The sequence below is a fragment of the Neoarius graeffei genome, chromosome 10 (genome assembly GCF_027579695.1).
Source record: "Neoarius graeffei isolate fNeoGra1 chromosome 10, fNeoGra1.pri, whole genome shotgun sequence".
Lineage (NCBI taxonomy): Eukaryota > Metazoa > Chordata > Actinopteri > Siluriformes > Ariidae > Neoarius > Neoarius graeffei.
Genome location: NC_083578.1, coordinates 8,878,316 through 8,903,444, shown reverse-complemented (window position 1 = coordinate 8,903,444; position 25,129 = coordinate 8,878,316). Strand labels below are relative to the sequence as shown.

At 41.2% G+C, this 25,129-nt stretch overlaps 1 protein-coding gene across 1 annotated transcript; it reads left to right on the top strand.

The window, feature by feature from the left end:
• The first annotated feature begins 687 nt into the window (after positions 1 to 687).
• tti2 (TELO2 interacting protein 2) lies at positions 688 to 23,193 on the top strand. The gene is made up of 7 exons (XM_060931223.1): positions 688 to 1,379; positions 5,872 to 6,058; positions 6,189 to 6,281; positions 9,840 to 10,024; positions 10,158 to 10,301; positions 16,149 to 16,305; positions 22,798 to 23,193. The coding sequence occupies exons 1-7, from the start codon at positions 754 to 756 to the stop codon at positions 22,885 to 22,887; spliced, it is 1,482 nt and encodes a 493-aa protein (XP_060787206.1). The 5' UTR covers positions 688 to 753; the 3' UTR covers positions 22,888 to 23,193.
• Positions 23,194 to 25,129: the final 1,936 nt, after the last annotated feature.

Below are 25,129 nucleotides of genomic sequence, written 5' to 3'. Positions count from 1 at the left end.
GTGTGGGTTAAAAACAAACAAACCATACATACAACCAATATATATACACACACACTATATATATATATATATATATATATATATATATATATATATATATATATATATAAAATTAAAAATATATATCTTTCGTCAGGAAAATAATTAAATTATATTATGACAAAATAGCTGTGCCCATATTTTGTTTGACCATGAAACAAATCCCGCCGCCTGTACTAAGATTGGTCCATATAACATCCCGCCAGTCGAACTATCCAATCAGAGGACGGTTTTTGGGACATATTAGCGAATCGTAGAGCAGAAGGCGGGATTTGTATAGACAACTGAAAATTGCGTCACTATTCTGCGACTACTATTGAGAGAGAAAACAAGCTAGTTTAATCATGTCTTTTAGCTAAAATAAATAAACACTCTCTCTCTCTCTCTCTCTCTCTATATATATATATATATATATATATATATATATATATATATATTCGCCAGTAAAATAATTAAATTATAATATTATGACAGCTATTTTGTTTGACCATGAAACAAATCCCGCCTCCTGTACTAAGATTGGTCCATATAACATCCCGCCAGTCGAACTATCCAATCAGAGGATTGGATATTAGCGAATCGTAGAGCAGAAGGCGGGATTTGTATAGACAGCTGAAACTTGCGTCACTATTCTGCGACTACTATTGAGAGAAAACACAAGCTAGTTTAATCATGTCTTTTAGCTAAAATAAATAAATAAACAGGACTACAGAAATGTCTTTAGAGCGCCTTCTTCGTGATTTGAGTATTAAGTCTGAAATTGAGGATATTAGTGTGATTTCTGTTCTTTCTGAAATCCGTGAACGCTTCGAGGAGAGAAATTCAGACAAGTGGAGCATCCTGAGTCGCACAGCTGAGGTGTTCAGGATCGGTGGCCTGTCGTGGCTCTTCCCCGAGTTCACCTCACACTTACAGAGCGCTTACACACGCCTGCTGGGCTCCTGGACTAAACACGCCGCTTTGCCTTTGTGTGACACGGACAGCGGGACTTTACCGGCCAGCAGCTATGAGCAGATCCCAGGGAAAGCCGTGGCGGTCGGGGGAACTCTGCTGGCGCTGACCGCTCAGCTCGGAGAGGCGGTGAAGTGTGGAGCAGGTTCAGGGGCCAAGGCTCTCATTCACGCACTCAGCCCTGCCCTGTGTGTCTTCTCCATCACACACCTGCAGAAGCAGCCGTGGACTGATCAGTCCTCCAGGGAATGTGCTGTGGAGCTGCTGAGCCGTACAGTCACAGCCAGTGGAAGAGGCTCAGTGCAGGAGCTGCTGTGTGGAAGTGATGGAGGAGCAAACACAGGGGTCCTGGGCCCCATCCTGGACACACTGCAGCCTGACATGACAAAGTGAGCTTCATTTCCTCTGACACTCCAATGAAAGTCAAGACTCGCCTGCATGCTGTAGATTTGTACCCAAGTACTGCTGATGCAATCATAAAGACTGTTCTCTTAACTGTCATCCCATGGAAAGAGAAAAGTTTATAAATTGTGTGTCACGCACACTGGCCAATTTTTGGCTCCTGTTCTTGGCTTAGGACTGGAACCCAGTGTGTTCCTCTGCTCACCACGGTTGTAAAGAGTTGCTATGAGTTACGATATCCTTCCTGAAAGCTAGCCCAAATCAATCTGTCCGTTTTCCTCCGAGCTCTCTCATCAACAAAACGTTTGTTTCCACCCACAGAACTGTTCCTCACTCAACTCGGTGCTTTTTGTTTTTCGCACCATTCTGTGTAAACTCCAGAAGGTCAGCAGTTTCTGAAATACAACCCCGATTCCAAAAAAGTTGGGACAAAGTACAAATTGTAAATAAAAACGGAATGCAATGATGTGGAAGTTTCAAAATTCCATATTTTATTCAGAATAGAACATAGATGACATATCAAATGTTTAAACTGAGAAAATGTATCATTTAAAGAGAAAAATTAGGTGATTTTAAATTTCATGACAACAACACATCTCAAAAAAGTTGGGACAGGGCCATGTTTCCCACTGTGAGACATCCCCTTTTCTCTTTACAACAGTCTGTAAACGTCTGGGGACTGAGGAGACAAGTTGCTCAAGTTTAGGGATAGGAATGTTAACCCATTCTTGTCTAATGTAGGATTCTAGTTGCTCAACTGTCGTAGGTCTTTTTTGTCGTATCGTCTGTTTTATGATGCGCCAAATGTTTTCTATGGGTGAAAGATCTGGACTGCAGGCTGGCCAGTTCAGTACCCGGACCCTTCTTCTACACAGCCATGATGCTGTTATTGATGCAGTATGTGGTTTGGCATTGTCATGTTGGAAAATGCAAGGTCTTCCCTGAAAGAGACGTCGTCTGGATGGGAGCATATGTTGCTCTAGAACCTGGATATACCTTTCAGCATTGATGGTGTCTTTCCAGATGTGTAAGCTGCCCATGCCACACGCACTAATGCAACCCCATACCATCAGAGATGCAGGCTTCTGAACTGAGCGCTGATAACAACTTGGGTCGTCCTTCTCCTCTTTAGTCCGAATGACACGGCGTCCCTGATTTCCATAAAGAACTTCAAATTTTGATTCGTCTGACCACAGAACAGTTTTCCACTTTGCCACAGTCCATTTTAAATGAGCCTTGGCCCAGAGAAGACGTCTGCACTTCTGGATCATGTTTAGATACGGCTTCTTCTTTGAACTATAGAGTTTTAGCTGGCAACGGCGGATGGCACGGTGAATTGTGTTCACAGATAATGTTCTCTGGAAATATTCCTGAGCCCATTTTGTGATTTCCAATACAGAAGCATACCTGTATGTGATGCAGTGCCATCTAAGGGCCCGAAGATCACGGGCACCCAGTATGGTTTTCTGGCCTTGACCCTTACGCACAGAGATTCTTCCAGATTCTCTGAATCTTTTGATGATATTATGCACTGTAGATGATGATATGTTCAAACTCTTTGCAATTTTACACTGTCGAACTCCTTTCTGATATTGCTCCACTGTTTGTCGGTGCAGAATTAGGGGGATTGGTGATCCTCTTCCCATCTTTACTTCTGAGAGCCGCTGCCACTCCAAGATGCTCTTTTTATACCCAGTCATGTTAATGACCTATTGCCAATTGACCTAATGAGTTGCAATTTGGTCCTCCAGCTGTTCCTTTTTTGTACCTTTAACTTTTCCAGCCTCTTATTGCCCCTGTCCCAACTTTTTTGAGATGTGTTGCTGTCATGAAATTTCAAATGAGCCAATATTTGGCATGAAGTTTCAAAATGTCTCACTTTCGACATTTGATATGTTGTCTATGTTCTATTGTGAATACAATATCAGTTTTTGAGATTTGTAAATTATTGCATTCCGTTTTTATTTACAATTTGTACTTTGTCCCAACTTTTTTGGAATCGGGGTTGTACTCAAACCAGTCCATGTGGCTTAAACCAACACCCATGCCACAGTGAAAGAAAGTCACACTTTGAGATCACAATTTTCCCCATTCTGATGTTTGAAGTGAGCAAACTGAAGCTCATGATTTGATGCATTGTGCTGATTAGATAACTGCATCAAACAGCAGGTACCGTAGATGTAGGGGTGTTCCTAATAAAGTGACCGGTGAGTGTATATATCATATAACAATATCTCAAGAGTGTCTCGTTACAATTTACAATGGTGCTTGAAAGTTTGTGAACCTTTTAGAATTTTCTATATTTCTGCATAAATATGACCTAAAACATCATCAGATTTTCACACAAGTCCTAAAAGTAGATAAAGAGAACCCAGTTAAACACATGAAACAAAAATATTATACTTGGTCATTTATTTATTGAGGAAAATGATCCAATATTACATATCTGTGAGTGGCAAAAGTATGTGAACCTTTGCTTTCAGTATCTGGTGTGACCCCCTTGTGCAGCAATAACTGCAACTAAACGTTTGCGGTAACTGTTGATCAGTCCTGCACATCGGCTTGGAGGAATTTTAGCCCGTTCCTCCGTACAGAACAGCTTCAACTCTGGAATGTTGGTGGGTTTCCTCACATGAACTGCTCGCTTCAGGTCCTTCCACAACATTTTGATTGGATTAAGGTCAGGACTTTGACTTGGCCATTCCAAAACATTAACTTTATTCTTCTCTAACCATTCTTTGGTAGAACGACTTGTGTGCTTAGGGTCGTTGTCTTGCTGCATGACCCACCTTCTCTTGAGATTCAGTTCATGGACAGATGTCCTGACATTTTCCTTTAGAATTCGCTGGTATAATTCAGAATTCATTGTTCCATCAATGATGGCAAGCCGTCCTGGCCCAGATGCAGCAAAACAGGCCCAAACCATGATACTACCACCACCATGTTTCACAGATGGGATAAGGTTCTTATGCTGGAATGCAGTGTTTTCCTTTCTCCAAACATAACGCTTCTCATTTAAACCAAAAAGTTCTATTTTGGTCTCATCCGTCCACAAAACATTTTTCCAATAGCCTTCTGGCTTGTCCACGTGATCTTTAGCAAACTGCAGACGAGCACCAATGTTCTTTTTGGAAAGCAGTGGCTTTCTCCTTGCAGCCCTGCCATGCACACCATTGTTGTTCAGTGTTCTCCTGATGGTGGACTCATGAACATTAACATTAGCCAATGTGAGAGAGGCCTTCAGTTGCTTAGAAGTTACCCTGGGGTCCTTTGCGACCTTGCTGACTATTACACACCTTGCTCTTGGAGTGATCTTTGTTGGTCGACCACTCCTGGGGAGGGTAACAATGGTTTTGAATTTCCTCCATTTGTACACAATCTGTCTGACTGTGGATTGGTGGAGTCTAAACTCTTTAGAGATGGTTTTGTAACCTTTTCCAGCCTGATGAGCATCAACAACGCTTTTTCTGAGGTCCTCAGAAATCTCCTTTGTTCGTGCCATGATACACTTCCACAAACGTGTTGTGAAGATCAGACTTTGATAGATCCCTGTTCTTTAAATAAAACAGGGTGCCCACTCACACCTGATTGTCATCCCATTGATTGAAAACACCTGACTCTAATTTCACCTTCGAATTAACTGCTAATCCTAGAGGTTCACATACTTTTGCCACTCACAGATATGTAATATTGGATCATTTTCCTCAATAAATAAATGACCAAGTATAATATTTTTGTTTCATTTGTTTAACTGGGTTCTCTTTATCTACTTTTAGGACTTGTGTGAAAATCTGATGATGTTTTGGGTCATATTTATGCAGAAATATAGAAAATTCTAAAGGGTTCACAAACTTTCAAGCACCACTGTATCATGATATTGATATTGTTTGGTTATATCACTCATCTGGCTTGACTTTCAACATCATATTTAAATTTGTCTGAAGAACGAAGATAACAGAGAAACAGATACAGGATTCCCACAGGACGTGGAACTTCTGGAATATTATGGAATTTGAAAAGGTCTATTCCTTCCATGGAAAGTCAGTAGATTTGATAATTTTTTTTTTTTTGGGCCAAGTCGTGGAATATCAGGAAACTTTGTAGTACGTTTCAAGTTTTATTGTGATTTATCAAAATGTATTACCTTCCGTGCGGTATTTTTCTTTATCGGGATATTCTATGGCTGTGTTTTAAGAAATAAAAACTTTTTTTGTCCTGAAAATGTCTGAGGACTAGTAAATTGATCGGTTAAAAAAAACCACTAGCTGGTTTTTCTGTGCTCAGCATAATGGTGGCCTGTTTTTCTGTTCGTTCGAGGTAATGGAAATTCTGGAATAATTTATTTTCGTTATTTATTTAAATCATGAACACACATTTTAGTTTAATTGAATCAATGCTGTTGTCGACTTGCCCTTGCCGTTTTCATGCATTATTATGTGTTGAATAATTAATAATTTCTGATTATTTATCTGTCTTTAGGGAAACCTGGAAGCGAAACGAAGCTGTGAAACACGTCTTCTCTTGGCTGCTGGTGCAGGTCGGGCGTCCCTGCTTAGCGGACTACTTGGACAAGGTCTTCCCTCCGTCTCTGCTCATATCAGATGATTACCGGATGGAGAACAAAGTCCTCGGAGTGCACTGCCTTCATCACATCGTCCTTCATGTGGTCAGATCAGAAAGAAAGATATATATATTTTTTTCTTTTGCTATAAAAATTGCTTCTCGTCGTCACCATATTGACTATTATATTATATGATAATATAATATTAAGTGAGTGATTGATTGTTTGTTTCCAGCCTGCTGCTGATTTGAGGCAGTTTAACCGAGCTCAGGTGCTCTACGACGCCCTGCACAATCACCTGTACACGTCTGAAGCTCCGCTCATACAGGTACTGTACATACATGTAACACGCATGGCCTCGTTTAACATTTAAAGATTTTTTTGGGGCTTTTTTCACCTTTATTGGATAGGACAGTGTAGAGACAGGAAATGAGCGGGGGAGGGAGAGACGGGGAGGGATCGGGAAATGACCTCAGGTCGGAATCGAACCCGGGTCCCCGGATTTATGGTATGGCGCCTTATCCACCTGAGCCACGACGCCCCCGGCCTCGTTTAACATTTAACCTGTAATTAATGATGAACAGCGTGTTTAAACATTACTCAAACCAAAATATGACTTTCATTCTTAACACTGTCGAAATAGCCGAGGAAAACTTCAAATAATTTTATCTGCTTACTGATTGTTAGATAATTAAAAAAAAATATCAATTACTAGCAAAAACAACAACGTGTGTATAAATAGATTTGTAATGTAGTTTTAAAACATTGTCTAAAGATCTCAAGGGGGGGGAAAGAAATCTAAAGGATGCGTCCACACTAAGACGGGTAATTTTGAAAATGCTGTTTTGATGTTTTGCTCAGGCTGATGGTTTCAAACAAGAGAAAACCGCATGCTGAGTGCCTGACCCTCAACCTTCTGCTTTTAGTTTTGCTCGTTTTGGCACGATCACAATGCATTCTTGTTTTTGATGGTTGAATGAAGATGCGACATTTACATTTGTGGCATGGGCTAGATCTGAGTTTTGCCTCTTAATACTGTAGTGATTGAGTTTAAAGGCACTGTGAGTGATTAGTGCCTCCTAGTGCCCTATAGAGGTTTTTCACCCACGTGACCAAGTCATGTGAGGCTGCCATTTTGGAGGTCATGGCTCGAATCAGTTTGAATGCGAGGAAGGCGACAAACGAAAAACATAAAAAAAGAAAAAGGAGCGAGATGCAGAAAACACCTTCACTATCCAGCGACGTAGGGCATTTACAGGGCGAGCAGAGGGAGAGGTATTTGCAAAAATTGAGGTTAGCAGGCTTAGAGAACGACGTTTACCTGCTTCCACCAGGATTGTTCACTGACGTACGGAAGTACACGAAGCCCTCGTCTTTACCTGACTTCGGCCCACATGATCTGTATACCTATGTCGTTAAAAACCCATCGCCATACACAGGTATTGATCTGAAAGCGTATAAGAGTTTGGATGCCTACAAATATTTTGTGTCAGGCTGGGTAACATGCCTACATCAGCGGGTCGTCCCTGGAGCCGGTGGTCGCCATCTTATTACAGCTAAGGTTTGTTCACATTTTCATTTACTTTCGGTCCTCAGGATAAACAAAATGTTATTAAATGTCATTGAAATAACTTCTTAGTCTGTTGAGACATGGCCCGTTATAAATTTGCTGTTACCAGGCAATGACCAAGAACTGTATTATTAGGGTCGGTGTCTGTGTTGTAGCAGTGCACTAGCAGCTAGCTGTTAGCACTAGCTAATGTCAACAACATAGTAGCTGGTATGTTACTGTATCAATGTTTACGTTCAGTCATTTGTATGACTGTTAAAACCTTTCAGTCTCAAGTTTTTCCTTTACTGGATTTACTAGTTTACTGAGCTAGCGCGCTCGGGCAGGCTGGGCAGCCTGCCGGGAGTGAGCGCGCTAGCTCCCAACCTGCCCGAGTGTGCTAGCTCAGTAAACTAGTAAATACAGTAAAGGAAAAACTTGAGACTGAAAGGTTTTAACAGTCATCCAACTGACTGAACGTAAACATTGCTACAGTAACATACTAGCTACTATGTTGTTGACATTAGCTAGCTTGACCTTCAAAATGGCGGACATCGGGGCGTCACGTGACCCTGTGACGTCAGGTGAAAAACCCCTAGTGTGTTTTGGTATTTGAAAAAAAAAAAATAGCTTCAGATTGATGATGAGTGCTTTGTTAGTGTTAAATTTCAACTCATTGCTTGCACTGCAAAAAATAAAAATTTTAGGAAGTTTATTTGTCTATTTTCAAGTCAAAACATCTGGCCACCCTTATTATAAGACATAATTGCCCAACAAGCAAAACCTCATTTAGCTAGAAAGGCTAGTTTTTAGACAGTCCATCTTGAAAATCTTGTATAGACAAAATATCTTGAAAAAGTCTTATTTGGAGCACCTTTGAAAATAAAACAAGTTTTTTTTTTTTTTTTTAAACAAGTAAGTACATTTTGGACATTTGTCAAATGCGGTTCATCTTGTTTCAAGAAAAAAAAAACAAAGTATGCTTGTTTTGGGAATAAATGAACTTTACTGAAATCTTTGAATCTTTCGTTCCAATTCAACTCCACCTTACAGATCCTAAGTTTACTGCGAGTGTTTTCTCAGTCATTCAGAGTGAGCTCCTTCTAGATGCTCTACAGACTCTAGACCAGACAAGTGCCTTCAAAAAGGCTATGAGTGAGTGGAGGGCGTTTTAGTGACGTCTTTTTGGAATGCTCTGAGTTAAGTGTAGTGTTTTTTGTTTGTTTGGGGTTTTTTTTGTGCCTGACCTTGTAAACCCCTTGTACACATGAATAGTCAGTGCCCCCAAAATGCACTGTTGCTTTGGCGTTGTGTAAGCACTGTAAGTCAAAATGCGTAGACTTTTTTTTATTTTATTTTATTTTTTGGTGCCTGAGGTCCTGGGGAAGTGGAATCTTAAGAGATGTTTTAATGTTTGAATGTTGAAATGGGAAAAAAAATAAACTTGTTGCAATGCTACACGTGTCGTCAACTTGATTCAAGATAGTCTCTGGTCTCATATCTAGAGTATTTTACTAATTACAGGTCACAAAAGGAGAATCTTTTAAGCTAGCAATGCTTAGTTGTAGAATTTAACAATCCTAATATTAGTATATTTATCTTAAATTCAGTTTTTACTGCTAAGACTTTGTCATGAATTTAAGTGAAATACCCTTAAAATGAAATAAATAAAAATGACTTGAATGGCTAAATGTAAGAAGTACGATCTTGTTATAAGAACTATTTTGATGATTTTGAGTTAATCAGATCTCGCATAATAAGTTCCCCAATCTTATTTTGGAATTATTTCATCTAAAAACAGGTTAGATTTTTCATCTTACTTTAAGAAATCTTACCAAGTCAAATTTGACTAGTTCCATTGGCAGATTTTTTTCACCGGATTCAAGCAAATATGCTTTGTTTTAATCTTTTTATTTCTTATTTTTGAAAGGCCATTTTTTGCAGTGTATTAGTGACAGTACATGCAAAATCATACACAAGCTGGGAGAAAGCTAGAGCGAAATATTTTAGTGTTGAGGATTTATTGTATAATACAACTCGAAATGTAGCTACAATTCAGTATACATTTACGCTAATTAAGCAGACGCTCTTATCCAGAGTGACATACAACATACCCAGAGCAGCCTGGGGAGCAATTGGAGGTTAGGTGCCTACTCAAGGGCATTTCAGCCATTCCTGCTGGTCCTGGGAATTGAACCGGCAACCTTTTGGTCCCAAAGCTGCTTCTCTAACCTTTAGTATTCTGCATAAATGCTTCACTTTTTATGGGATTTTCCTGTAAAATCAATACACTGGTGTTAATAAGGTTCCCGTCTGTCTTTGTGTGTGTTGTGGCAGGTGGTTCTGCCGTGTCTAATAGATTTACTCTCGGTCCTTGAGAAGCCTCTCGGCCACACAGGATTACCCCGAACTCCAAACCGCTATGACGGCATTCTCCGACTCGTTTTAACGCACATGGAAATGGAGCACAAGCTCGCACTGCGTCGGATCTACGCCAGCAGCCTGGTGCTGTTCGTCGAAAAGTGAGTTCTACATCACACATTGTGTCACTTTAACTTGGACGCGGTCGTGTTTGTGAGCCTCTTTGATAACGTTTCCTTGGAACGTGCCTTTAATTGAAGTCCACTTTGTGTAAGCTGGGGGTTGATGTTACAGGATGGGTATAGGCATCGCTCGGCATCTGAAGAGGCTCGACAGGGTGATTGCGGGGTATCTGGAGGTCTCAGATGGTCCGGAAGAGAAAGCCAGGCTCAGCATACTGGAGGTTCTAGAGAGGACAATACAGGTCGCCTGGCCAAGGTACGTACACTTGTACAGTAACTTATTTATAGAAATGATTTTGACATCTTTTCTTCATTTGAATGCAACCAGTCAAAATCTGTTTATGGTAACCAAACAACAACAAACGGAATGGAAATGCTATTGTAGCTGCAAGTGGGTTTCATCGGAGGCCAAGCACTACTACTTCTTCATTAGAAGGCAAATTTGTGAAAAATTCTACATACAGTGCTGAGCGTAAATGAGTCCACCTTCTTTGAAAAGTAACATTTTAAACAATATCTCAATGAACACAAACAATTTCCAAAATATTGAAAAGACAAAGTTTAATATAACATCTGTTTAACTTCTAACGGGAAAGTAAGGTTAATAATATCACTTAGATTACACATTTTTCAGTTTTACTCAAATTAGGGTGGTGCAAAAATGAGTACACCCCACAACAAAAACTACTCCATCTAGTACTTTGTATGGCCTCCATGATTTTTAATGACAGCACCAAGTCTTCTAGGCATGGAATGAACAAGTTGGCGACATTTTGCAACATCGATCTTTTTCCATTCTTCAACAACGACCTCTTTTAGTGACTGGATGCTGGATGGAGAGTGATCTCCACTCGTCTCTTCAGAATTCCCCATAGGTGTTCGATTGGGTTCAGATCAGGAGACGTACTTGGCCACTGAATCACTTTCACCCTGTTCTTCTTCAGAAATCCAACAGCGGCCTTAGATGTGTGTTTAGTCATGTTGGAAAAGTGCACGATGACCAAGGGCACGGAGTGATGGTAGCATCTTCTCTTTCAGTATAGAGCAATACATCTGTGAATTCATGATGCCATCAATGAAATGCAGCTCCCCGACACCAGCAGCACTCATGCAGCCCCACATAAGGACACTGCCACCACCATGTTTCACTGTAGGCACCAGGCATTTTTCTTTGTATTCCTTACCTTTGCGACGCCATACAGTTTTGAAGCCATCAGTTCCAAAAACATTTATCTTGGTCTCATCACTCCAGAGTACAGAGTCCCAGTAGTCTTCATCTTTGTCAGCATGGGCCCTGGCAAACTCTAGACGGGCTTTTTCGTGCCTGGGCTTTAGGAGAGGCTTCTTTCGTGGACGGCATCCATGCATGCCATTCCTCTGCAGCGTACGCCGTATTGTGTCACGGGAAATAGTCACCCCAGTTTGGCTTTCTACTTCTTTAGATAACTGCAGTGAACTTGCATGCCGATTTTCTTCAACCCTTCTCATCAGAAGACGCTCCTGTCGAGGTGTTAACTTCCGTGGACGACCTGGACGTCTCTGTGAGATGGTTGCAGTTCCATCTTTCTTACATTTTTGGACCACTTTTGCTACAGTATTCTGACTGATAAGTAAAGCTTTGCTGAGCTTCTTGTAGCCTTCACCTTTGTGGTGTAAAGAAATTATTTTCTTTGGGGAATTCTGAAGAGACAAGTTGAGCATCACTCTCCATCCAGCATCCAGTCACTAAAAGAGGTCATTGTTGAAGAATGGAAAAAGATTGATGTTGCAAAATGTCGCCAACTTGTTCATTCCATGCCTAGAAGACTTGGTGCTGTCATTAAAAATCATAGAGGCCATACAAAGTACTAGATGGAGTAGTTTTTGTTGTGGGGTGTACTCATTTTTGCACCACCCTAATTTGAGTAAAACTGAAAAATGTGTAATTTAAGTTATATTATTAACCTTACTTTCCTGTTATAAGTTAAACAGATGTTATATTAAACTTTGTCTTGACAGCATTTTGGAAATTGTTTGTGTTCATTGAGATATTGTTCAAAGGGGGTGGACTCATTTACGCTCGGCACCGTATCTAAATAAACAGTGCAGTAGATGGACTTGATGGACATTTGAGTTGAGTTTTGTGACGGTTAGCTAAAACTAATGCTGGAATGTTTTGGACTTGGAACTCAATCCGGTTTCCCTGAGTTAGGATCAAAACATATTGCAGGGAAAAACATGGATGCCCAGAGTCTCGGACTCTGAGAAGCAAAAAGTAAATGAAGAAGATATTTCTGCATGATTTACTCATGAGGAGCAACCTATAATATCGGTTTTGTTCACTAAAAATGTTTGTCATTTTTAAAAAAATTTATTTATTTATTCATTTATTTGTTTTTATTTTTTAAGAAGCAGCTTTTATTTTTCACATTTACTGAAGCACAGTGAAATTCCTCCTTCTGCATTTAACCCGTCTGAAGATGTACAGGGAGTGCAGAATTATTAGGCAAATGAGTATGTTGACCACATTACCCTCTCTATGCATCTTGGCCTACTCCAAGCTGCAAAGGCTTGAAAGCCTCCTACCAATTAAGCATACCAGGTGATGTGCATCTCTGTAATGAAAAGGGGTGTGGTCTAATGACATCAACACCCTATATCAGGTGTGCAAAATTATTAGGCAACTTCCTTTCCTTTGACAAAATGGGTCAGAAGAGGGATTTGACGGACTCAGAAAAGTCAAAAATAGTGACACATATTGCAAAGGGATGGAGCACTCTTAAAATTGCCCAGCTTTTGATGCGTGACCATCGAACAATCAAGCGCTTCATTCAAAATAGTCAACAGGGTCGCAAGAAGCGCGTTGAAAAAAAAAAGGCGCAAACTAACTGCCCGTGAACTGAGGAAAGTCAAGCGTGAAGCTGCCAAGATGCCACTTGCCACCAGTTTTGCCATATTTCAGAGCTGCAACATCACTGGAGTGTCAAAAAGCACAAGGTGTGCAATACTCAGGGACACGGCCAAGGTAACAAAGGCTGAAAAACGACCACCACTGAACAAGACACACAAGATGAAACGTCAAGACTGGGCCAAGAAGTATCACAAGACTGATTTTTCTAAGGTCTTATGGACAGATGAAATGAGAGTGAGTCTTGATGGGCCAGATGGATGGGCTCGTGGCTGGATCAGCAAAGGGCAGAGAGCTCCAGTCCGACTCAGACGCCAGCAAGGTGGAGGTGGGGTACTGGTATGGGCTGGTATCATCAAAGATGAGCTTGTGGGACCTTTTCGGGTTGAGGATGGCGTCAAGCTCAACTCCCAGTCCTATTGTCAGTTTTTGGAAGACACCTTCTTCAAGCAGTGGTACAGGAAGAAGTCAGCATCCTTCAAGAAAAACATGATTTTCATGCAGGACAATGCTCCATCACACGCATCCAAGTACTCCACAGCATGGCTGGCCAGAAAGGGTCTAAAGGAAGAAAGATTAATGAATGACGTGGCCTCCTTGTTCACCTGATCTGAACCCCATAGAAAACCTGTGGTCCCTCATCAAATGTGAGATCTACAAGGAGGGGAAACAGTACACATCTCTGAACAGTGTCTGGGAGGCTGTGGTTGCTGCTGCACGCAATGTTGATCGCAAACAGATCAAAACACTGACCGAATCCATGGATGGCAGGCTTTTGAGTGTCCTTGTAAAGAAAAGCGGCTATATTAGTCGCTGATTTGTTTTTTTTTTTTGAATGCCAGCAATGTATATTAGTGAATGTTGAGTTGTTATATTGGTTTCCCTGGTGAAAATAAATGAGTGAAATGGGTATATGTTTGTTTTTTGTTAAGTTGCCTAATAATTATGCACAGTTATAGTCACCTGCACACACAGATATCCTCCTAAGATAGCTAAAACTAAGAAAGCCCTACTCCAACTTCCAAAAATACTCAGCTTTGATATTTATGAGTCTTTTGGGTTCATCAAGAACATAGTTGTTTTTCAATAATAAAACTAATCCTCAAAAATACAACTTGCCTAATAATTCTGCACTCCCTGTATATCTGTGACGAATCTCAGTCATCCAGGTACATAGTAATCTGTGGTTGGTTGAAGAGAGCAACTGGACTTGCTTGAAGATTCTTGAAGACGTTTCGCCTCTCATCCGAAAGGCATCCTCAGTTCTGTCTGACTAATAGGGAGTATCCAGTATTTATCCTCTCATGGATCATCATAGAATCAGAATGCTGATGGCTGCCTTGTAGGTGGCTGATCAGAGATGTCATAGACCCCCACCTCTGTTCAATGATGGTCGTTCCAGGTTGACAAAAATGAACGATCCTCTCTGGCCAAGATGTCTGCCAGTTTTCTGGAAGTCCTCTCATACTCCCGCACCAGTCGAAGGGAACTCATCCCAAAGTGCATAGAAACATATCTGTGAAGATACTCAGTCATCCAGATACATAGTAATCTGTGGTTGGTTGAAGAGAGCAACTGGACTTGCTTGAAGATTCTTGAAAACGTTTCGCCTCTCATCTGAAAGGCTTCCTCAGTTCTGTCTGACTAATAGGGAGTATCCAGTATTTATCCTCTCATGGATCATAGACTCCGAATCAGAATGCTGATGGCTGCATTGTAGGTGGCTGATAAAAGATGTCTTACACTACGTTCACACTGCAGGCTGAAGTGACTCAAATCCGATTTTTTCGCCCATATGTGACCTGTATCCGATCTTTTATTGACAATATGAACGAAACGGATCCGATTTTTTTCAAATCCGACCCAGGCCGTTTGGATATGTGGTCTTAATTCCGATTCCTATCCGATCTTTTCATATGCAACTTCAGTGTGAACCGCCAGGTCGCATTCATCCGACTTACACGTCATCAACAAGCCACAAACGTCACTATTCTGCACTGAAGTAGGCGGCGGGTCTCTCAAAAAAAGTTACAACAACATGGCTTTGATGTTCCTTTGAACGGAGGTTGCAGTCACTACCCCGCGGAACGCCTGAGCCAAAACCCTTGCCCTCTTCCTTCTCAACCTCCTCCTTAACATCAGGCTATTGTGCATGTTCTGGCTCCGTCGCAACAACAACTGCACCATCGCCAGGTACTCCATGCTGGCTACTGTCATACACAGGAAACTTTAGGTTACTTCCGTAAACACTGGCCATGCTCACTGCGTGTGACGTCGTCGTATCCTGCAATGCGCATGCGGAACACTTTTAGGTCGCTTTTCGTTCATACTGAGGATCACATACAAGTCGCATATATTTGTTAATGTGAACGACCTCACAAAAAAATCGGAATTGAGCATTAAGCCTTGCAGTGTGAACGTAGTGATAGACACCCACCTCTGTTCAATGATGGTCGTTCCAGGTTACAATGCAGCCATCAGCATTCTGATTCGGATTCTATGATGATCCATGAGAAGATAAATACTGGATATTAGTCAGACAGAACTGAGGAAGCCTTTAGGATGAGAGGCGAAATGTTTTCAAGAATCTTCAAGCAAGTCCAGTTGCTCTCTTCAACCAACCACAGATAACCCGTCTGAAGCCGTGAACGCACACAAGTGAGCAATGAGCACGCGCACACAGAGCAGTGGGCAGCTATACTACAGCACCCAGGGTGCAGTTGGGGGTTAGGTGTCTTGCTCAAGTGCTGTTCATTCACTGTTCATTTTTCCTGCTGGTCCCGGGAATCAAACTGGCGACCCTTTGGGCCCAAGGCTGCTTCTCGAACCTTCAGGTCATGGCTGCCCCTGTGGTTTGTTACAAATCTAAACTTAAGTTTTCCTAATACAATACACAGTATTATCATGTGTAAAATGATGGCTGTGAGGGCCGCCATGTTGTCCTGACATCAGGTGTGTTTATAAGAGACCTCGAGGTTCCGTGAGTCCAGCGTAAACCTGTCAAACACCTGCTGAAACCTGAAAACCGATTGGCTGATGGTGGCCAGATCAGTCGAGTGAGAAATGTGATGTCATTATGTAGCATCCATAAGTTCAACTCGATCCCGTGTACAATTTGAGAGTTGGTTATTTAAATGTTATGGCACCCTGTTTTGAGATCGAGGTGTGACTTCTGCTTATCCGGAACGTTCTTCTTCTTCTCCTGAATGTGTGTAGGATGGAGTGCAGGCTGTCTGTCCTGGCCAGGAGCTTGCTCAGGTTTCTCGTGGACATCTCTGAAGAGTCTCCATCTCCTGAGCTCAGGGAGGAGCTGTTGAACAGAGCATCACGCTGCCTCATGCTGCTGGACCTCTGCTCACACGGCAGACTGAGGGTACGTCCCGAGAGGCGTGGCTGAGAGCTGTGCAGGCCCGCCTCCTGTCAGAAGGAAGGGCAAGAGTGTGATTTGTACAGTATCTGCAATTATGCATAAATTCATCATGCTGAAAATACATAGAGTTCCAGATGTTTTGAGGAAGAGAATTGTGTTTTTTTTTTTGTTAGAGAAAATGACACATCTGTACTTGTCATTTGTCAATACAATACTGTCGATTAATTTGTGTGCGATTTAATGAACGAAGCTTGTGAACTACTTAGGCAGGAGAATGAGCACAGGCGATATGATCGAACAAAATCACATCACGATACTTAGATGTTTCCATGATACCGCGTGTATCAGGTTTGCTAACCAACTGCCGGAAGTGTTGCATTACAAATAATGAGTTCAGTGACACTTTTATCATACAAAAATAAATTAAATTTACTCTAAAATAAAAAAAAAAATGGACAAATGCATGGTTCTGTAGAACGTGTACATATTTAATCTCTTATCAGCTACTTCAAGCTACAATACCTGCAATATTTCGGAAAGTGTATTGTGGCAATATTTATCACAATATTGTTATCATATCGTCACATTGCCCTACTCTGCTCTGCTCTATTCTATATTCTGTCAGTGTCAGCAGTTGGAAAAGCCAAATGAGGAAAATTTGCTGTAATTTGAGGTATACAGGCTGTTCCAAAAAGTCAGGAAACGATGTTAATTTGTTTAACAGATTGGAAAATGTTGAGCAAAATACAGAATAATAATTTAATAATAATAATAAATTTACATTTATATTGTGCTATATACAACCCCGATTCCAAAAAAGTTGGGACAAAGTACAAATTATAAATAAAAACGGAATGCAATGATGTGGAAGTTTCAAAATTCCATATTTTATTCAGAATAGAACATAGATGACATATCAAATGTTTAAACTGAGAAAATGTATCATTTAAAGAGAAAAATTAGGTGATTTTAAATTTCATGACAACAACACATCTCAAAAAAGTTGGGACAAGGCCATGTTTCCCACTGTGAGACATCCCCTTTTCTCTTTACAACAGTCTGTAAACGTCTGGGGACTGAGGAGACAAGTTGCTCAAGTTTAGGGATAGGAATGTTAACCCATTCTTGTCTAATGTAGGATTCTAGTTGCTCAACTGTCTTAGGTCTTTTTTGTCGTATCTTCTGTTTTATGATGCGCCAAATGTTTTCTATGGGTGAAAGATCTGGACTGCAGGCTGGCCAGTTCAGTACCCGGACCCTTCTTCTACGCACCCATGATGCTGTAATTGATGCAGTATGTGGTTTGGCATTGTCATGTTGGAAAATGCAAGGCCTTCCCTGAAAGAGACGTCGTCTGGATGGGAGCATATGTTGCTCTAGAACCTGGATATACCTTTCAGCATTGATGGTGTCTTTCCAGATGTGTAAGTTGCCCATGCCACACGCACTAATGCAACCCCATACCATCAGAGATGCAGGCTTCTGAACTGAGCGCTGAGAACAACTCGGGTCGTCCTTCTCCTCTTTAGTCCGAATGACACGGCGTCCCTGATTTCCATAAAGAACTTCAAATTTTGATTCGTCTGACCACAGAACAGTTTTCCACTTTGCCACAGTCCATTTTAAATGAGCCTTGGCCCAGAGAAGACGTCTCCGTAGCTGGCGACGGCGGATGGCACGGTGAATTGTGTTCACAGATAATGTTCTCTGGAAATATTCCTGAGCCCATTTTGTGATTTCCAGTACAGAAGCATACCTGTATGTGATGCAGTGCCGTCTAAGGGCCCGAAGATCACGGGCACCCAGTATGGTTTTCCGGCCTTGACCCTTACGCACAGAGATTCTTCCAGATTCTCTGAATCTTTTGATGATATTATGCACTGTAGATGATGATATGTTCAAACTCTGCAATTTTACACTGTCGAACTCCTTTCTGATATTGCTCCACTGTTTGTCGGCACAGAATTAGGGGGATTGGTGATCCTCTTCCCATCTTTACTTCTGAGAGCCGCTGCCACTCCAAGATGCTCTTTTTATACCCAGTCATGTTAATGACCTATTGCCAATTGACCTAATGAGTTGCAATTTGGTCCTCCAGCTGTTCCTTTTTTGTACCTTTAACTTTTCCAGCCTCTTATTGCCCCTGTCCCAACTTTTTTGAGATGTGTTGCTGTCATGAAATTTCAAATGAGCCAATATTTGGCATGAAATTTCAAAATGTCTCACTTTCGACATTTGATATGTTGTCTATGTTCTATTGTGAATACAATATCAGTTTTTGAGATTTGTAAATCATTGCATTCCGTTTTTATTTACAATTTGTACTTTGTCCCAACTTTTTTGGAATCGGGGTTGTATATGCGCACACTATAGCGCTTTACACTTAAAAAAATGCAAACAATAATTACGGTATACTTCATGTCTAAAATCACTACAGAATAAAAATAAATTAAACTCGGTAGAGACTGTGACTAAAGTCACAGTAATTTGCGCTAGCTGTTACAAACCGGGACGTCTGGTCACCGTACCCTATAGATCCAGACCGGTAAAAGATAGAGAACGACGCTTAGTGAGGAGAAGTTGTGCCCAGGGGCACTGCTAGAAATTTTGGGCCCTATGAAAGAATATAATATTGCCCCCCCAATTTACGTTTCTGGTAACCCGACTTCTTCATGATGGTGTCAATCTGCTGATGGTTCACCATCAATCCTGCTTCTCCCGTTTGCAGCTAACATTAGTGCTGGATTGGAAAGCAACAAACCTAACATGGTGTCACACTCTGGCTCCGCCTACACAAGACTGTACCATGCAATGAATAGGGAGAGGGGTGAAATATAGACTATCTATTCTATTAATTTTGCAGAAAATGGAAAACCAAGCCAGAAGGTTGTTGTATTTGCTCATTTTAAGAGATGAAATTATTAAAGATATATTATTAAATTAACTTGCACATGGTAATAATAGGGTGGTGTAGTGGTTAGCACTGTTGCCTCATAGCAAGAAGGTCCTGGGTTCGAGGCCGGCGAAGGCCTTTCTGGGTGGAGTTTGCATGCTCTCCCCATGTCTCTAAATTGACTGTAGGTTTGAATGGTTGGTTGTGTCTGTCTCAGCCCTGCGATAACCTGGCGACTTGTCCAGGGTGTACCCCGCCTCTTGCCCATAGTCAGCTGGGATAGGCTCCAGCTTGCCTGCAACCCTGTAGAACAGGATAAGTGGCTACAGATAATGGATGGATGGTAATTATATTAATATTGTCCTCTGAGGGCCCTCTGTCAATGCTGGACCCTTAGAATTGTCCTAACTCCCAACATCCCCCCCCCCCAATGGCGCCCCGGTTGCGCCCTGCTGCCCTGAACAAAAAACTTAATTGAAAACATTATGAAAATTGACAGTTTTAAATGATTGAAAAAAAAAATCCTGTTTTTCACGGACCATTGCGGATCAGTGATCCAGACTGGCCTGTGTGTGCCTTGTGGCTATTATATAAATCTCATCTCATTATCTCTAGCCGCTTTATCCTTCTACAGGGTCGCAGGCAAGCTGGAGCCTATCCCAACTGACTACGGGCGAAAGGCGGGGTACACCCTGGACAAGTTGCCAGGTCATCACAGGGCTGACACATAGACACAGACAACCATTCACACTCACATTCACACCTACGCTCAATTTAGAGTCACCAGTTAACCTAACCTGCATGTCTTTGGACTGTGGGGGAAACCGGAGCACCCGGAGGAAACCCACGCGGACACGGGGAGAACATGCAAACTCCTCACAGAAAGGCCCTCGCCGGCCACGGGGCTCGAACCCGGACCTTCTTGCTGTGAGGCGACAGCGCTAACCACTACACCACCGTGCCGCCCTATTATATAAATGTGTATTTAAAAAGTTCATTGTACGTCTATTTCTATTAGAATATCTACAGTGGTGAGAATTCAATATCTACAATGTTGAGAATATATGAGCCAAAGTTGAAACCATGACAAAAAAGGAAAATATGTCTCCATCACACAGGGTGGGTTACAGGCAAAGCTTATTCTATAAACAAGCTAGTTGCATGGTTAGTCAAAACTTAGCTTATTCTAAAACTTATACAAACAATTGTTAATGTAAAACAGTAATCAACAGCATGTGTTAAACGAACAGAGAACAAGAACAAAGGAAATTTTTAAATGTAACTAAGAAATTGATAGAACAAGAAATGCAAACAATAAAATATAAATGTGAACAAACAATAAAGATATAATAATGTTAGCAAAATATGAATAATCTTATTTTCATTAATTTCACCTTAAAATGCACCAGAATGCACGAATATGAATTGAAAAATCAAAATTTTCCAGGGGAGGGCCCCCGGACCCCCCTCTTTGTGCAAGCACCTGTGTTGCTTGCAGCGGCTGCCTGTGGCAGCTGTGGTTCGGGTACCACGTGCATTCGGGCCACCACATTTTCCATTTGGGCCAGTAACTTTTCAATTCCACTGGCCCACTGGGCCACCAGTGGTAAATGCTTAATGTAAATGCCTGCTAGGAACCACCAAATCATTATCGTCTCTTTAAGGGCCTCTTCGTTATAAGTTCTTCAAAATACAGTGGAGAAAGGCCATTCAGACACTTGAATATCATGACCAGGACTTTGTATCGGGCAACCAGTGGAGGTGTTTCAGGCATCGAGTGTGAACATGTACAACCCCGATTCCAAAAAAGTTGGGACAAAGTACAAATTGTAAATAAAAACGGAATGCAATAATTTACAAATCTCAAAAACTGATATTGTATTCACAATAGAACATAGACAACATATCAAATGTCGAAAGCGAGACATTTTGAAATTTCATGCCAAATATTGGCTCATTTGAAATTTCATGACAGCAACACATCTCAAAAAAGTTGGGACAGGGGCAATAAGAGGCTGGAAAAGTTAAAGGTGCAAAAAAGGAACAGCTGGGGGACCAAATTGCAACTCCATTAGGTCAATTGGCAATAGGTCATTAACATGACTGGGTATAAAAAGAGCATCTTGGAGTGGCAGCGGCTCTCAGAAGTAAAGATGGGAAGAGGATCACCAATCCCCCTAATTCTGCGCCGACAAATAGTGGAGCAATATCAGAAAGGAGTTCGACAGTGTAAAATTGCAAAGAGTTTGAACATATCATCATCTACAGTGCATAATATCATCAAAAGATTCAGAGAATCTGGAAGAATCTCTGTGCGTAAGGGTCAAGGCCGGAAAACCATACTGGGTGCCCGTGATCTTCGGGCCCTTAGACGGCACTGCATCACATACAGGCATGCTTCTGTATTGGAAATCACAAAATGGGCTCAGGAATATTTCCAGAGAACATTATCTGTGAACACAATTCACCGTGCCATCCGCCGTTGCCAGCTAAAACTCTATAGTTCAAAGAAGAAGCCGTATCTAAACATGATCCAGAAGCGCAGACGTCTTCTCTGGGCCAAGGCTCATTTAAAATGGACTGTGGCAAAGTGGAAAACTGTTCTGTGGTCAGACGAATCAAAATTTGAAGTTCTTTATGGAAATCAGGGACGCCGTGTCATTCGGACTAAAGAGGAGAAGGACGACCCGAGTTGTTATCAGCGCTCAGTTCAGAAGCCTGCATCTCTGATGGTATGGGGTTGCATTAGTGCGTGTGGCATGGGCAGCTTACACATCTGGAAAGACACCATCAATGCTGAAAGGTATATCCAGGTTGTAGAGCAACATATGCTCCCATCCAGACGACGTCTCTTTCAGGGAAGACCTTGCATTTTCCAACATGACAATGCCAAACCACATACTGCATCAATTACAGCATCATGGCTGCGTAGAAGAAGGGTCCGGGTACTGAACTGGCCAGCCTGCAGTCCAGATCTTTCACCCATAGAAAACATTTGGCGCATCATAAAACGGAAGATACGACAAAGAAGACCTAAGACAGTTGAGCAACTAGAATCCTACATTAGACAAGAATGGGTTAACATTCCTATCCCTAAACTTGAGCAACTTGTCTCCTCAGTCCCCAGACGTTTACAGACTGTTGTAAAGAGAAAAGAGGATGTCTCACAGTGGGAAACATGGCCTTGTCCCAACTTTTTTGAGATGTGGTGTTGTCATGAAATTTAAAATCACCTAATTTTTCTCTTTAAATGATACATTTTCTCAGTTTAAACATTTGATATGTCATCTATGTTCTATTCTGAATAAAATATGGAATTTTGAAACTTCCACATCATTGCATTCCGTTTTTATTTACAATTTGTACTTTGTCCCAACTTTTTTGGAATCGGGGTTGTAGTAAAAAAATAATAAATACATGTCATTTTACTCTCATTGGTTCCTGGCACCGTTGCTGAAATCCTTGAGCTAATGTGACACACAAGTTTCATGAGCATTACTTTGATAGAAACCTCTCTCCGGTGATGGAAATAAATCCGATCATGTTTCTACCACTGTTTTTTTTTGGGGTGTGTGTGTGATACAAATGATCTGTTTCCGCAGGCGGAGCTGAAGGAGTTGGACAGCAGCTGTGTGTGTGAGCGAGTGCTGAAGTGCATACAGGATGTTACGCGTGCGGAGTGTGTGAGCTGAGTGTCACCGCTGCTCCATTCCTCACACCGGAAACTCCACGTTATGGATCAGAAGCTCGTGAGGATAACTAATCGGTGCCTTCATTTTAATTTATTTTGTAGTATTAAGAATAAGATTATTAAATATATCATCAGGTATGTTTTTATGGATGACTGAATAAATCAAACAGACTCTATCTAGGAGTGACACTTTTCCTGAATTTCTAAAAATCTGAGCAAAAGAGGGATTTGGAGCAGGAAGGTTCTCAATCTGTTGGCTTAAACAGTTCTCTACACTAAATATGTAATAAATAATACATCCTCATGAGTATCTGCTGATACTTGTCTGATATTGTCTTTAAAAACTACTAAGCTTTTCAAATGAGGTTTTTTTTTTAAATATAAATACTCACCGGACACTTTATTAGGAATACCCCTACGTCCACCTGCTGTTCTGTTTGATGCAGTTCTCTAATCAGCCGATCCCTCGACGCATCAAATCACGCAGATACAAATCAAGAGCTTCAGTTAATGTTCACATGTCAGAATGGGAAAAAATTGTGATCTCAAGGTGAAGTCTGACTTTCTTTCACTGCTGGTTTGAGCCAGATGAGCATTTGGTTTAAGACACTTCCAGTAATGCTTTTATGGCTGAGGAATACAGTTGACTTGCTAACTTTAGGACTGCAGTGGTCATGAACATCAACGAAGCTGACTTCATGTTAATGTTATCACCCAAATGAGGATGGATTCCCTTTTGAATCTGGTTCCTCTCAAGGTTTCTTCCTCATGTCGTCTGAGGGAGTTTTTCCTTGCCACCGTCGCCACAGGCTTGATCATCGCGGATCATCAATTTTTCACACACAACAGTCTCTCAAGGGTTTACACAGAATGGTGCGAAAAACAAACATTGAGTGAGCGAACGACAATTCTGTGGGTGGAAAAAAACAAACGCTTTGTTGACAGCTCAGAGAAAAATGGACAGATTCAAGGTGGTTCGAGCTTTTTGGCCAGGAGGCCAAAAATAGTGACTCGTATAATCACTATTTACAACCATGGTGAGCAGAAAAGCATCTCAGCATGCAACAGAAAGAGAACACATCATTGGGTTCCAGTCCTGCAGCCAAGAACAGGGATCTTAGAATCCCCATATGGAAAAGAAATAGAAGAAACTTATAAAAAAAAAAATATAACTTTCCATCACCTTCAGTTTATGTTTCATGTATTGTGCATCATATAAGGAACATGATTTACTCCTGAAAGTGGCCACTTTTGCATTACTGTCATATATTGTTCTGATAAATACGCAAATCATACAAGTTTCATTTTGTTCAAATTTACTAAGGATCTCATATCTGGTTTCACTGTTGTATGCTTTACATACAAGTTTCAGACAAAGGACATACAAATTTTATAAGATTTATCTACATCTTTTCCATATGGGTCAACAAGAAGTTCCTATTAAAGTGGCCGCTGAGTGTAGTCAAATCAAGCCTAATCAAAGCGGGAGGGGGAGGAATCCATGTTTCCAAGTTATATTTTCAGAAATACATTTCATTTCCAAACTCAGTTCGCGTTTCTCCAATATCGGATACAGATTATTTTTGACTGGTTTTGTTCTGATTAAATAAAACTCGTTTCAGTTTGTCACACTGAGTTAAAATTCCTTCGTCTCGTCTTCATTTCTCGTCTCGTCTCGTCGTCTTCCGCTTTATTCGGGACCGGGTCGCGGAGGCAGCAGTCTAAGCATGGAAGCCCAAACTTCCCTTTCCCCAGACACCTCGGCCAGCTCCTCAGGAAGAACACCAAGGCGTTCCCAGGCCAGCCGAGAGACATAGTCCCTCCAGCGTGTCCTGGGTCTTCCCCAGCTTCTGTAGCTTCAGTGGCTTCCAGTAAGCTACAGAATTGACTTTAAAGTATTGCTGCTGGTGTACAAATCTCTAAATGGTACGGGGCCCAATTACCTCTCTGATATGTTGCGGCGGCCTAACCCAATCAGATCTACCAGATCAAAACAGAAAAATTTACTATTAAAACCAGTTGTTAAAACAAAAAGTATGGTGAAGCAGCTTTTAGCTACTATGCAGTGCAGCTATGGAACCAACTCCCAGAGGACATTAAAAATGCTCCTGCTGTTGGCAGCTTCAAATCTAGGTTAAAGACCAAGCTGTTTTCAGATGCTTTCTGTTAAATAATTAATATTGTCTTCTTTACATTTTTTATAATCTTTACTTTCTCTGCACGTTTTAAATTTACTTTAACTT

Excerpts from the sequence above, each read along its gene's own strand:
- tti2 (XM_060931223.1), top strand. The coding sequence starts at position 754 with ATGTCTTTAGAGCGCCTTCTTCGTGATTTGAGTATTAAGTCTGAAATT. Across the intron at positions 6,059-6,188 it reads ATCACATCGTCCTTCATGTG|CCTGCTGCTGATTTGAGGCA; the intron begins GTCAGATCAGAA and ends GTTTGTTTCCAG. Across the intron at positions 10,302-16,148 it reads ATACAGGTCGCCTGGCCAAG|GATGGAGTGCAGGCTGTCTG; the intron begins GTACGTACACTT and ends GAATGTGTGTAG.